The sequence below is a fragment of the Culex pipiens genome, chromosome 3, assembly GCF_016801865.2.
Source record: "Culex pipiens pallens isolate TS chromosome 3, TS_CPP_V2, whole genome shotgun sequence".
Classification (NCBI taxonomy): domain Eukaryota; kingdom Metazoa; phylum Arthropoda; class Insecta; order Diptera; family Culicidae; genus Culex; species Culex pipiens.
In genome coordinates, this window is record NC_068939.1 from 3,772,252 (window position 1) to 3,785,559 (window position 13,308).

The 13,308-nt window shown below is 46.1% G+C and overlaps 1 protein-coding gene across 4 annotated transcripts in view; it reads left to right on the forward strand.

Moving 5' to 3' along the window:
* The window catches only part of LOC120417817 (transcription factor HIVEP3), a 75,080-nt gene extending 61,931 nt beyond the window's left edge, over positions 1-13,149 (forward strand). For 3 of the 4 annotated variants that reach the window (XM_039580022.2, XM_039580024.2, XM_052709407.1), the window contains 4 exons: positions 303-1,272; positions 4,776-5,235; positions 5,302-8,528; positions 8,893-13,149. In XM_039580022.2, the coding sequence (XP_039435956.1) occupies positions 303-1,272; positions 4,776-5,235; positions 5,302-8,528; positions 8,893-11,188 (6,953 nt within the window). In that variant the 3' untranslated portion in view covers positions 11,189-13,149. The remainder of the gene's footprint in view (positions 1-302; positions 1,273-4,775; positions 5,236-5,301; positions 8,529-8,892) is intronic. The other variant, XM_039580023.2, reaches the window with a different exon arrangement.
* The last annotated feature ends 159 nt before the right edge of the window (positions 13,150-13,308 follow it).

Consider the following 13,308-nt stretch of genomic DNA (forward strand, 5'->3'; position numbering starts at 1 on the left):
TCGTCCAACTGACTGACTGACTGATGGGGAACTCTCTCTCTGCACATTCAAACGAAACTCGCTGCTGACAAGTCTACAAGTGGGTTGTGACTGTGTGGTTGAATGTTTGTTTTGCGTCGTCACACATAGTCAAGTTGATGGTGGCGACCCAAAGGGAGGCCCCCGTGGGCGGAATTCAGTTGCGACTGCACAGCTGGTCGGTTTGGCTTGTTTGGACCTTAGTTTAGATCAAGTGTCGCACCCGACTAGTACGGAGGTTTATTTTCAACTTGTTTCCTTCTCTCTCTCTCCCTCTTCCGCAGATGATCCGGGTGGAGGAGCACTTCCGCCCGCTATGGAAATAAGCAACAGCTGTAGCGAAAGCAAAATTACGTCAGTGAGTCAACAGCAGCAGCAGCAGAGTCAGAACACCAAACCTAGCACAAATTTGGCTGCCGTCAGCAGCAGTGGTGCGTCGAATTCCTCCGATTTAAAGTACCTGCACAAGAAGTTCAAGCGGATCGCCAGCGCCAGCCTGGGTGAAGTTACGTCAGCTTCTGAATCTAGCGTGGCGGTCGTTCCTTCTACCGCTATCAGCAGCAACGCTGTCGTAGCGCCATTTGAACCTGTTCAACGGCCACCGTCGTTGACGCCGTCGCCAACATGTGCCAAGCAGGGCGTAGTAGTTGGTAATTTAGTCAGAAGCTCCGTCGAAGTCTCAGAACAACAGCAACAGCAGCAACGTGTTCAGCCAATCGTCGATGAGACCAACTACAGCAGTCGCCTCCAATTAACCCCGTTGAGTAGTGTCGGCGGCGACCACCAGAACCTACAGCAACAACAACACAGTAACGGTGCTTCCTTGAATTGCGCTAACCACATTAGCGACAGTAATAGTTTTATCAGCAGCAGCAGCAACCATATTCCGCGGGAAGAAAGTGAAGAGTTCAAGCCGTACTATCCCAGTGTAAACAATAACAGTGCGTTCAACACAAGCAGTGATCCGAGCGAGAAGACCAACCAACCGTTATCAGTCTCGTACGAAAGTGCCAATAGTGCGGCGTTGTTCTACGCCAACGGTGGGCCAGTGGTGGGTAGTGAAGTGGTTTCGACGAGTGCGACGGCAACGACGACGGCCCCCGGCCGGTATGTGTGCCCGTACTGCTCGATGAACTGTAGCAAACCGTCCGTCCTGCAGAAGCACATCCGGCGGCACACGAACGAGCGGCCGTTCCGGTGCGACCCGTGCGGCATCGCGTTCAAAACGAAGAGCAACCTGTACAAACACTGCCGGTGAGTGAGCGTTATAAAGTGGAATTTCTCCTAGTGTGGTCTTCGATTGTTCTGTGCATTTGCAACGTAGAGTTTGGAGTGGGTTTTCGTTTAAAACTGTTGATTCATTCAAACATTTTTTTTAAAGTATTGAACTTGATTTTATGTTGGGTTTTAGAGGGTTGATGCTAAAGCTGAGCAATTCTCTAAGACTTCGGACAACGATAATTTGGATGAAACTTTGTGTGTAGAAAATATGACTAAAGAAGTCATTTTGCATCATTCCATACAAGTCTCCATACAATTTTGGCAGCTGTCCATAGTGAAAAGGTGGGAACGAATTTTCTGATCGCTTTGATGTCTTCAGCAAAGTTGTAGGTATTGCCTATGCTTCTTGATTTGATTTGATGTGATAATCAACAGGGCCACAAGGATGACCTGAAGTCACACTTAAAAAAATAAAATAAAAAATTAATTCGAAATTCAGCAATTTTTTTTAATCTCATTTTCGATTATAAAAAATGGCTTCTTTTGAGCCATGCGACAAGTTGTTTAAACTTAATTTGACCGTGCTGCCAATTTTACGAAAAAATCATGACTTTTGAAAATATATGGAAAAAATCTAAAAATTATGTTGACGTGAAATCAAATTTGCAAACGAAAAAGATCTGGAAATTTCTTATACAATACAAGCCTAACCCGACAAACTTCGTTCTGCCTTCGTTTGTTGACGTTTTCGGCTTCAGCCTCCTGTGATCAAAATTTGATTTTACGTAACTTTTTTCATACAATTTGCCGATGCTCCGGATTCGTTTCCAGAGTGGCCAAAGTGTCTATTAGTTAGCGGAAGGTTATACCTTGGGTTTATACGAACCCAATGCAGTGAAAAGCGCACCGATCCGTTGTTCCGAAATTATATATATATATATAGATTTGCTTGAAAGTTATTGAAGTCAAAAAAAAAATTTGGTTTCGTATTCTTTGGTTTTCTTAAAATCAAATTCGAGTTCTGCGACCCATTTTTGTCGAATTTGAATAGTTAGTATATTAAATTGAAAAACGCCTTTTTCAATTTTTCATTGCCACCATTTTGACCGCCATCTTGGATTTAAAAATGCTAAATAACTTTAACGTAGTTTGGGGTCATACTTAAGCTCGACAATCGTGATTTTTCGATTCGATTATACAAAGTAAAATTTTTTCAAGGTCTTTCCAGGTCCATTTTTCCAAGGCATTTAGTCATGAAATTTTCCGACCTGTCAAATAAAAAATTTCAAATGTTTTTTTTTTGTTTCCGAATATTAAATTTTGCTTCTTTGTTTTACACTCTTTTGAATTCTAGTTTTGTCTTCTTTTTAGTACACATAGATTTTTGAAATCCTTTTTTTCTGTCAAATATTTTTGTTTGTTTGCGGTTTCGCTACCTTTTTCTAAGTTATTCAAGCATCAAAATTTCCCGTGCTCCCAATCCTTATTCCTTCCCCAGTGAATGGTGGAGATGGGGCGGCAATCAATGGATAGCTTTCATGGTGCTGCCTGTCCTGCTCTGGTAGAATTTTAATTCCATTTACACTCAAACCCCGATGGTTTGACACCATCTGTTGTGAAACGAACGGGGTCACGTTTTAGTTTGACACACCTTTTACACGGAGTTCACACACACTACCAAACGTTTGTTTTAATAGTGTGCGTGAGCGCCGTGTAAAAAGTGACAGTTCGTCACTTTTTAGTTTGACTTTGACCAACCAACCCCACAAACTAAAAAAGTGTCAAACGAAAAAGTGACCAACCACCGGGGGTTGAGTGTATCACATATACATGACGAAATCCAGTCTGCAACCCGCTAAGATCGCACCTCCATGCGAATGTGAATAATTTTGTTTTGCTTTTTTTTTTGTTTTTAAAGTTAAAAAACAACGCTCAAATCAGTGTCTTGTACAACTTATTACATTGTCCATTATCTAAAACTTATCAAAACTAAAAGTTCTTGAAAATTGAAAATTTATCATCCGGATTATTTTTTTATAAATGAGACAAAAATAGATTTTATTAATTTTTTTTATCTCCTACACCTTGAAGATTTCTTATAAAAAATAAAAGGACAAATACAGTGGATTCTCTCGCTGTCGATCTTCTCGATATCAATATTGCTCCAGCTGTCAATAAATTTTGCGGTCCCTTCAATTGGATTGCTTTGATTTTTCGTTCTATTATTTGATAACTCCCGCTCTCGACAGTCTCTTCAATATCGACAACGAGAGAGTTTACTGTATTATTAAAAATAAGCAAGTTATTTTTTAAATCCATCCAATTTGACGATTCTCATTATTGGAAGAAATGATTTCGAAAAACGTTCGACTGAAACTTGCTTTCTCGGTTTTTAAACTGCCTATTTTGCAAAATCAGGAAATAAAATGGTATTGCTAAAAAAAACTATGTTTATTCAAAAAAAGCTTGTTGAATGTTCACAATTTAGAAGTTAAAACAAATTTTGAATTTTTGGTGAATGTTTCGAAAAATGACGTGAAAAGACGTGTGATTTTTTGTTTTCATAAATTCATTGAATTTTGCGAATAGTTTAAGAAGTGTTACTGTAATAATCGGTAAAGCATTTAGTGTATGTTTTGATTATTTTTTTAAAATAAGCTTAACATATTTTTTTGAATTACATGTTTTTTTATTTTATATTTTATATGACATTTTTTAGGAAAAAAAAACCTTAAATTTTATATTTCGCTTCAAGTTCGTAACGGATTTGTAGTTGATAATTTTATGTTTGTTGAGAAAATCTCTTGATGGATTTTCAACAGTTTTCTGTATGTATACTCAACCCGCGGTGGTTGGTCACTTTTTCGTTTGACACTTTTTTAGTTTGTTTAGTTTAGTTTAGTTGGTTGGTCAAAGTCAAACTAAAAAGTGACGATCTGTCACTTTTTAGACAGTGCTCGCGCACACTATAAAAAAAAGAATGGTAGTGTGTGTGAACTCCGTGTAAAAGGAGGTGTCAAACTAAAAAGTGACCACGTTCGTTTGACAACAGTTGGTGTCAAACCATCGGGGTTTGAGTGTAGCTTATATTGAACTAATTTTATATTTTGCAGTGAGTTTCAATTAATTCTAAACTTTCTAAAATAAAACATTTTTTTACCCAAGGATATTGTCTGAAATAATCAATCGTGTTTTATAATTTGTTCAGTACTTTTTTCGTCTGGTTTCTTCTGAGAAACTTATAACTGAAATAGTATAAATAGTTTACAAAAATCCATCCAAATCTTTGTTACATTTTCTACTGTATTGTGCTACTAAGAAAGTTGAATCAAAACAAAGAAAATTGTAATTCTAAGAATAGCTTCCCAACCAACTTCTAATCACAATGGACAAAAGAAACTCGCTCCACAACCGCACATGCATGCTTGCTCCTCACTCACGAGGATGATGATAACAATCGACAACCACAACCACACCCAGCATCACCAAACACAAGCCACAACCAGCAGTTGAGTAATGCGTAACATTCTTATCAGCACCAACACATCCCATCATTCCAGATCCCGAGCGCACGCATCCAAGAGCCAGGGCGAGGACATTGGCGTGAACCTCGACGAGGACGGTTCGCTCGGCGGCTCGGACATTGACGACAAGGAGCTCAGCAACAGCGGGTCGGACATTGTGATCAACCGCGGATCTCCGATGGACGACCGGGTGCACTCGCCCCAGCTGCTGGTGGAAAAGCCGTACAAGCCCAAGTTCCACAATGCGGCACTCTACACCAAATTCGATGCCAAGCTGGCTTCCAAGTTCCAGATCACTGGCGGCGGTGGGGTGTCCGGGCCGATCGTCGTGACAAACCACAACCTGCAGCAGCAGCACCACAACAGCATTGGATCGAGTGGGAGTGGGAGCGGTGGCGCCAGCTCCAACAGCAACAGTACAACGAATCTGAACGCCAACCACAATTCGGCGCCATCGACACCTCACTATTTGGTAAGAGTTGTGTGAAGATAAGGTTAGGTTGAACGTTAGCTAACGCTTGCTTCCCTTTGCTTTTAGAACGGCCAAAACGTTGAGTCACTGGAGCAGCACATCTCCAAGCTGATTTCGGACAACGAAGCGATCGTCGAAGTAGTGGAACCTCCGCTGCAGAAAAAGTACCACAAAATTACCGGAATTACGCGGGGCATTTCCGTGAGCAGTAGTAGTGGTAGCGGAAGCAGCAATAGTCACGATGCTGGATCTCGGCTGGCCACGGCCCTGCTGCACAAACGAAACAGCGAAGAAGAGCAGTTGCAGCAGCAGCAGCAGCAGCAGATGCTGATTTCCCAGCCGCAGTATGTGGCCACCGTAATTCCTAGCGAGCAACAAGTTGTGATAAGTAGTAAGGGTGGTAAAGTGAACGCTCCTAGGGTAATCAATCTGACCACCCACGGATATCCGGTAGTCCAGAATCATCATCATCAGCCGGTGCCGTTGATGGTCAGGCCAGCTGCTGCTGCTGCGTCCGGAAGTAACGAAGTGCAATACCAACAACCGTTGAACCTGACGAAACCTGTGCCAAGTGAACCACAATATCCGCCACCGATGGAGTACGAGCAGCAGCATTCCAGGAAACGATCTGCCGAAGTTCTGCAGTACAGTCGAGAGCAAAGTCCCTCGTTTCCTGTGGCTCAACAGCAACAACAACAGCAGCAGCAGTATCAAGTGCAAGCACCTGCTCCGCAACCTGCACCACCACCTCCACCTCAGGCCCAGCAAACGCAACCTCCGGTTACGGTGACGGACCATCCCAAAAATCCGGAGCGGTCGATCATCAAAGATCTGCTGCTCAACTCGCGTGGTTTTGGGGTGGTCCAGAATCCGGAGAATGAAAACGCCGAAAACCTGTTCACCTGCAAGTCGTGCAACATCAGCTTCCGGGACGCGGAGATTCTCAAGTACCACACCATCTGCTACTGCCAGGGCAACAGCAGCAACCTGAACAGTCCCTCGTCGAGTGCGCCCATCAGTCCGGTGGGATCGCCCTCGTCGTCGCACTTTATGCGTTCCAAATCCGCGGCCAGCGATCGGTTCAATCCGACCAGTCTGAAAACGTTGGCTCGCGTCTCGCTGAATCCACCCTCGCGGAACCCGTCGACACTGTCGAAGCTGGCCAAATCCCAGCTAAAGTTGCCCCGTGGACGACCGGAGAACATTTCCCTTCCACCGAAGGAGAGTTCCAGTTCGAGCTCGACTACCAGCAGCTGTCCGGTTCCGGAACCAAGTAGCAGCAGCAGCAGCAATCCGATCGTGGCCAAAATTGTCGATGTTGTGCAAAACCCACTTCCTTCACCTGGTCCCTTGCTGGGCAATACCAGGCTCGTAGATTTCCAAAGCCACGACGGAGGTCGATCGATGCCGCCGGAACCGAACGTGATCGTGTCGCACGTGGCCAACGATGTACCGCTGCATCGAAAACATCAACCCAGCAACGAACAGCACGTTCTTCGCCGAGTTCAGCATCCAAGCTTACAGCTGTTTGGAGGAGATGTCGAAGTGGTCCCTCGTAACGAAGAACTGCGACGACCCCATCGGTACACCTCCGGCGGAACCATCACGTACTCGCCCGAGGTGCACCCGGAGATGCACGACGGTCCGGCTGGCCGAACCGGAATGCACTCTGGCGGTTCGTTTATGCAGCTGTCGGACAACAACCGAAGCGTGTCACCCGCGCCGGTCGTCAATCACGCTACTCCAAAGCTGATCGTGACCATCACGCCCACTCTGACGCCATCGTTGACTACGCCCAACTTCTTCCAGCATCATCAAAGCTCGTCGGACGGTGCGCCTCAGCAACCTCAGCAACCAATCACGCACTTCCACTTCCCACCGATCAACTCCATAACGGCGTTCAATCCGCTAACCCTGCCGCAAGTGTCCCCCGGCCAAGCATCGCAGATCATGCACGGTGGCAAGTTGATTCCGTTCGTTCAGGGAATGCCCGGTCCCAACTCGATGCTTGTGAACCAGCATGATCAGCAACCAAAAAGCAGTCCTCGCATCGCGGCCAGCCCGAGTCCGAGCGTGCTGCAGTCGATCTCGATCTCCACCGGAAATTACTACACGTCGAGTGCCAAGATGCAATCTCCTTCACTTTTGACGACCGTAGACGACAGCAGTCGTGGCAGTGGCAAGATGGCATTTCGTGTAATGCAACCGATTAAGAACGGTATGGCCAAAGAGATTTGGTCACCGGCCAAGCTGGAACAGAACAACCTCGCGCCGAAGAAGAGTTTCAACTTTACCCGAATCGCGGACAACATCAGTCCGAGGAAAAAGGAAATCTACGAAGTTCCGCCACCATCTGCCGTCAAAAAAGAAGAGATTCGGTACTTTAACTTTGAGAACTTGATCTCGAAGTCGGAAATTCTCATCAAAACACCCACGACACCAGCGCCGGCGGACTGCAAACCGGAACCGATGATTGTCGATCCACTGCCACCACCGCCACAGGTTGTAATGAAACCCAAGTTCCTACGACCCAATTCACTGCCGCTCAAGCCGGGAACCTTCACGCCCAAGCGACACCACGGAATAACGCCAACCCACAACACGATGCCGCTGATTTCACCGGAGACGCCTCGGCAATCCAAGTCCTGCCGGGAGCTCTACTTCAACGGACACGCGTACACCAACATCGGTCTGAAATCCAGCACGAAGCCCTTCTACTGCACAGTCAACAAGACGCAACCATTCTACGTGCAAACGCAAAAGCAACTGTCCATGTACAGCAACTGGCAAGTTCACCCCGAGAACGATCCTCACCCACTAGGTTTAAAAGCCGTCGTGGTCATGTCCCTGTACGACAGCAGCCAACAGCGCGACCACCGCTACTCGATCGCCACCAAGCAGCTGTCCCTGGCGGTGGTCAACTCGAGTTCCTCCACCAGCCTGATCATGTCCGCGGTGGAAGCCAAGACCATCTTCCCAACCTACTCCAAGCAGGTCCTGCCCCCGGTATCGGCCCAGAACTTTGTCCCCTTCACGGGTGGTGGTGGTTCTTCGTCCGGCTTCCATCCGGCGCACAACGACGACAGCATGCCACCGCGCAGTGAATCGTCCGAGCGGACGCTGTCCGGCGGATTCGAAAGCACCGAAGAGTACACGTACGTGCGGGGACGCGGCCGGGGCAAGTACGTGTGCAAGGAGTGCGGCATCCGGTGCAAGAAGCCATCGATGCTGAAGAAGCACATCCGGACGCACACGGACGTGCGGCCGTACTCGTGCCAGTACTGCAGCTTCCAGTGAGTATTGCTTTTCTTTTTAAGTTTTATTTGCTATTTAGTAGTGGGGATGTCCAACTTGACATCGGTTCTGTGAGCGGAGTGACCAAAGTAAAACACCTTTGATTGGGCTTGCTTTGACGCTGTACGAGGGACACGCTTTGTCGCAACACTTTTTCACTATTAACACTATTACATTTAACACGTGGTTTCGAATAAACTCGTGCAAGATTTTTCCTCCGCGATCAAACAACCTGTCAAACTTAAATTGCACGCCTATGCGGTTTTACCCCTTTTGAACATATTTATTAGATACACTGATAAAAATGTTCTCGTTGTTATGAAAGGGTTTGTTTCATTGTTTTTCTTTCTTCTTCCCTTCCAGCTTCAAGACCAAGGGCAACCTGACGAAGCACATGAAGTCCAAGAGTCACTTCAAGAAGTGCACCGAGCTGGGCCTGAATCCGATTCCGACGAGCGTGGACGACGACGGCGGGGACATTGACATCGAAGGCGACCAGCAGTCGATCTCGAGCGAGCGAACGTCCACGATTCCGGGCGACTCGGATACCGGCTCGGACAGCGACGGGGACGACAGTGACTACAGCGACGAGTCCAAGAGCCGGCTTCCGGAGCACGAAGCGGCGCACTGTTTGCTGTCGCTGTCGATGACGCCGCCAACCGGATCTCAGCAGCAGCAGCCGACTCCAAAGAGCTATCCCAGTCCTGTGATGCAGTTTGCCACGGTTGGGGCGTTGATGTCGCCGCAGCCAATGTTGCCAGAGCCATCGCAGCCAAGTCCGCGACGGGTGATTAGTTTTGGGAATACGCCCAAGGTGGAGTTCAGCATGCTCAAACACGAGCAGTACTACTCGGATCCGAATCTGAGCAAAAAGAAGCGCGAGTTCAAGGACGACGATGGCGCGATGCCGATAGATTTGACGAAGAAGACGAAGGAACCTGTGGCGGAACCGTTGGTTTACTTGCAGCAGCGACCTCCGAGTGCGCCTCGATCGCAGGTGATTGTTCGCGTGTCGGACGTGGTGACTCCCATTACGGGTGCGGCCAATCTGCTGACCACGCTGGTTTCCAACACGGACAAAATTCCCGTTACGAGTCTGATTGTTCCGGGTGGGAAGGAGTTTGACGATAGCGTGTACTTCCAGGAGTACATTAAGCAGCGAGCGCTTCAGGACAGCCGGATGAAGCAGAGTCAGATGAAAGGTCTGAACAACAATCAGTACGAGGTGGAGGCGGTTCCCAGTGCCAAACAACAGCCGATGTCGCAGGTCGAATTGCTGCCAACGGTCATTCCAGCCGCCAAGGTCGAGAAGTCCTACCGGATATTCAACTTTAAAAACGAGCAACCAAAGCAGGTCATCGAACCGCCGATGGTCAATCGAATCGAAATAGTGCCCATGACCAAGGTCACGGAAGTGGCCCCACCGCCGGTGAAACCCGTGTCCTACCCAAGTCAAGAACCGAAAGAAGCGCTCCTAGCTGATCCAGCGGAACCTAGCGTCTCTCGAATGGACACGCTGGCCGAGGTCGCTGCCGGTAGTGTAAAGCTGGATTCCGGTAGCGAACCGGCCGGCAGGCCACGAAGTGACAGCTTCAAGGCCGTCAACGACACCGGCAAGGAAAGTGCCAAGAGCGTCGCTTCGGAATATCTCAAGCTGACCAAGTCGGTCACGTTGCGAAAGCGGGAAGACAGCGAGAGTGGGACGGCGTCCGATCAGGACGAGGGCAAAGCGATCGCTGCTGCTGCGCCGATTGTGGCTCCGATCGTGCCGCCGGTGGTCGTTGTTCCTCCGGCAACGGCGTTGCCAGCGACGGCAGAGATTGGTGGAATCGTCGCTCGAACGGTTGTCGTGGGTGAGGACGGCTTCAAGACAACGCCTCCGGCGAACGAATTTGCCTCGTTGAGTCACTTCCAGGAGGACGGAGGCCGGCCGGTATGCGAAGTGTGCAACAAAAAGTTCCAGAAAATCTCCCAGCTCAAGATCCACATGAACATCCACTACATGGAGCGCAAGTTTCGGTGCGAACCGTGCGGAACCAGCTTCCGGTCGCAAGGGTTGTTCCTGAAACACGAACGATCCGCCACCCATCGGAACAAGGTCTCGATGACAACTACGTTCGGCATCGCCACCGATTCCAACCCGCGACCGTTCTACTGCAAAGACTGCGACGTCGGCTTCCGGATCCACGGACATTTGGCCAAACATTTGCGCTCCAAGATGCACGTGCTCAAGCTGGAGTGCCTCGGAAAGCTGCCCTTCGGAACGTACACCGAAATCGAACGTTCCGGCACGAACCTCACCGAGATCGACACCACGGACTGTGAAAATTCCCTCTCCAGCCTGAAGCGACTGGCCGTCCGCCTCAACGTAAAAGATCCGGCCAGAGTTCTGCCCGGCGAGGGCGGTGGTGCCGCCATCCCGAGCGGCAGTGGCAACGAAACGGACAGCTGCGACGACGGCCAGTACGAGAACGATTCCGCCGGCGAGGACGCGGACATGGACGACGAGGAGCAACCCCAGGTCAACAATAACCACTTGAACAACCACATGAAACGTAAACCTGATGACAGCAGTACAAGCAACGATTCTTCCTCCGAGGAGACCAAACGGGCCCGGTACGAGGCCGTTCCTCCGGGGGCGGCCGCAACCGGTGAATAGTAGTGCCAACAACTATTTATGCTGAACAGTGCCAAGAGATTGAGAGGGAGAGAGTGTGTTAATTAATGGTCTATTGATTAACATTTTATAGTGATTTAATCTGTTTTGGATTAAGGAAACCGTTGCAAATATTAGTCTTTTAAGTCCATTTGTTCGCTTATAGAATCTAACGTTTCAGTTCTAGTTCGTCACATATTAAGCGCATTAGTGATATTTCTTTTGCCCTTTTCTGTTATCTGCGTGCAGCAAAAGTCTGTGTTGTTTCGGAAATATGTTTTAAAAATTTGTTTTTGTTACTTTATAAACTTTATCACAAAAATCTTCGGCTCTTTTCAAATTTTGGATTTTGCTTGAATTGACAGCGCAAGACAGTGAGCTAGAGCTCTGAAAACCCTAAAGTCACGATGCACGAAGTGATTTGTTTACATTTTTCGACTCTCCCAGCAAACGTCAAACCATACAAAATTGCTGCCGAATCATTTTCGGACCAGTCGTCAGGTGACACGGTTCTGGGCTGCTACTCTCCAATTCCGATTCGGAATTCCCACACTTTCCAGATCGTCCTCCGCCTGCTTTGATCATTTTAAAAGTCTTCCTGATCTTTCCGTTTTCTCCACAACAAAAGTAATCCCGCGATGAGAGAACTCGAGAGAAAAGAGAGTTTTTCTCTCTTTCTCTGCACTGCTCGCGGTTGTAAACAACTGCACTGTAAATTGATTCTACTCAATTTATACTTGAAGTTGGAACTCAAAACTATGCAAAATGCTTCAACGTATCTTCGAAACAATTAATTATTTTCGTTTGCAACGCAATTACAATTGAACATATAGCTTTAAAATATTGTTAAGTTCTAGATTCTGTGGCAATTGAAAAAAGAAAAAAAAACTTTAAAATATAGATGTTTAAAACCGCATATGTGATCACTTTATTTGTTAAAAAAATACTCTCGATATATCTGCATTCGCGCCGCACGGGAACAGGTCGAATATGATTCGGCCACGGTTGTTCTTTGAATATTTTGAGAAAGAACGCAAAAGCGGGAGCGATTAGTTCTTCTGTTGCGTTTAGAGCTCGGTTAACTTTACGATTAATCAAACATAAGCAAACTATTGAGGTTTATCCGGGAGATGATTGCAACAAGATATATATTATAATGGAACAATTGCAACCACCTACTGATGTATTTTATATTCTATATATTGTACGGTAACCAAGACAGAAGAGAGTTTATAAATATTGCAACCCTTTTGTATTAGTTTACACGAAACAAGAACACCTACACACGATTAGATATGTAACTGATTTAAACGGAATCGTCGGAATCCCCAGTAAAAATTAAAGAAAAATGTCAAAAATATTCATATTTATACACACGACACCCTGCGGAGCCAACGTAAGAATATCCATATATTTGTAAAGTTTTTTCAGAGCAACAACAAAAAAAAACATTCGCAGCCATTTTATAAAAGCAAAAACATATTGTAAAACAACATTCTCGAGCAAAATCTTTATGGAATGTATTCGTACTAGCGAGTGTACTTTGCATATCATTTTTAAAAGTGAAACCAATGGACGTTTATCACACCCCTTTTTACGTAGGCAGACAGAAGTTTAAAAAAATCCATTAGAAACCAGCGAATCATCTTCATTTTTCACATTCTGCAACTGTCATCAGCTGATTCCACCAAATTTTGAATCAGCGACTTCCCAACCCCAACGTATTTCGGAAATCTTTTTCTTTAATCGGTTCGTGTTGTGTTTTACGAAAAAAAAATAACTCGTGCAAGGCACGGATCAGTGGAGGTTAAGATGAGCAAAAAAGGTAAATCATACAAATATATTTATTATATTTTTGTAATCATGTAACCATTAAACACACAACAAAACCAATGTAAGAGTCATCGTGAAGTAAACTAGAGCGTATAGGCAAATAAACGGAAAATGCATGTCAAATAATTTAACGAGCAGATTTCATTATATTTTTTTAAATATCCGAAATTCATAAAAGTATAAAACTTTCTGAAAATTTTAAATAATTACTTTTGTTTGAACGTGTAAATAAACGTCATTTAACTTTTATGCACGCTCAAACAACAATGTCAAAATTTTGTTTAATCTCT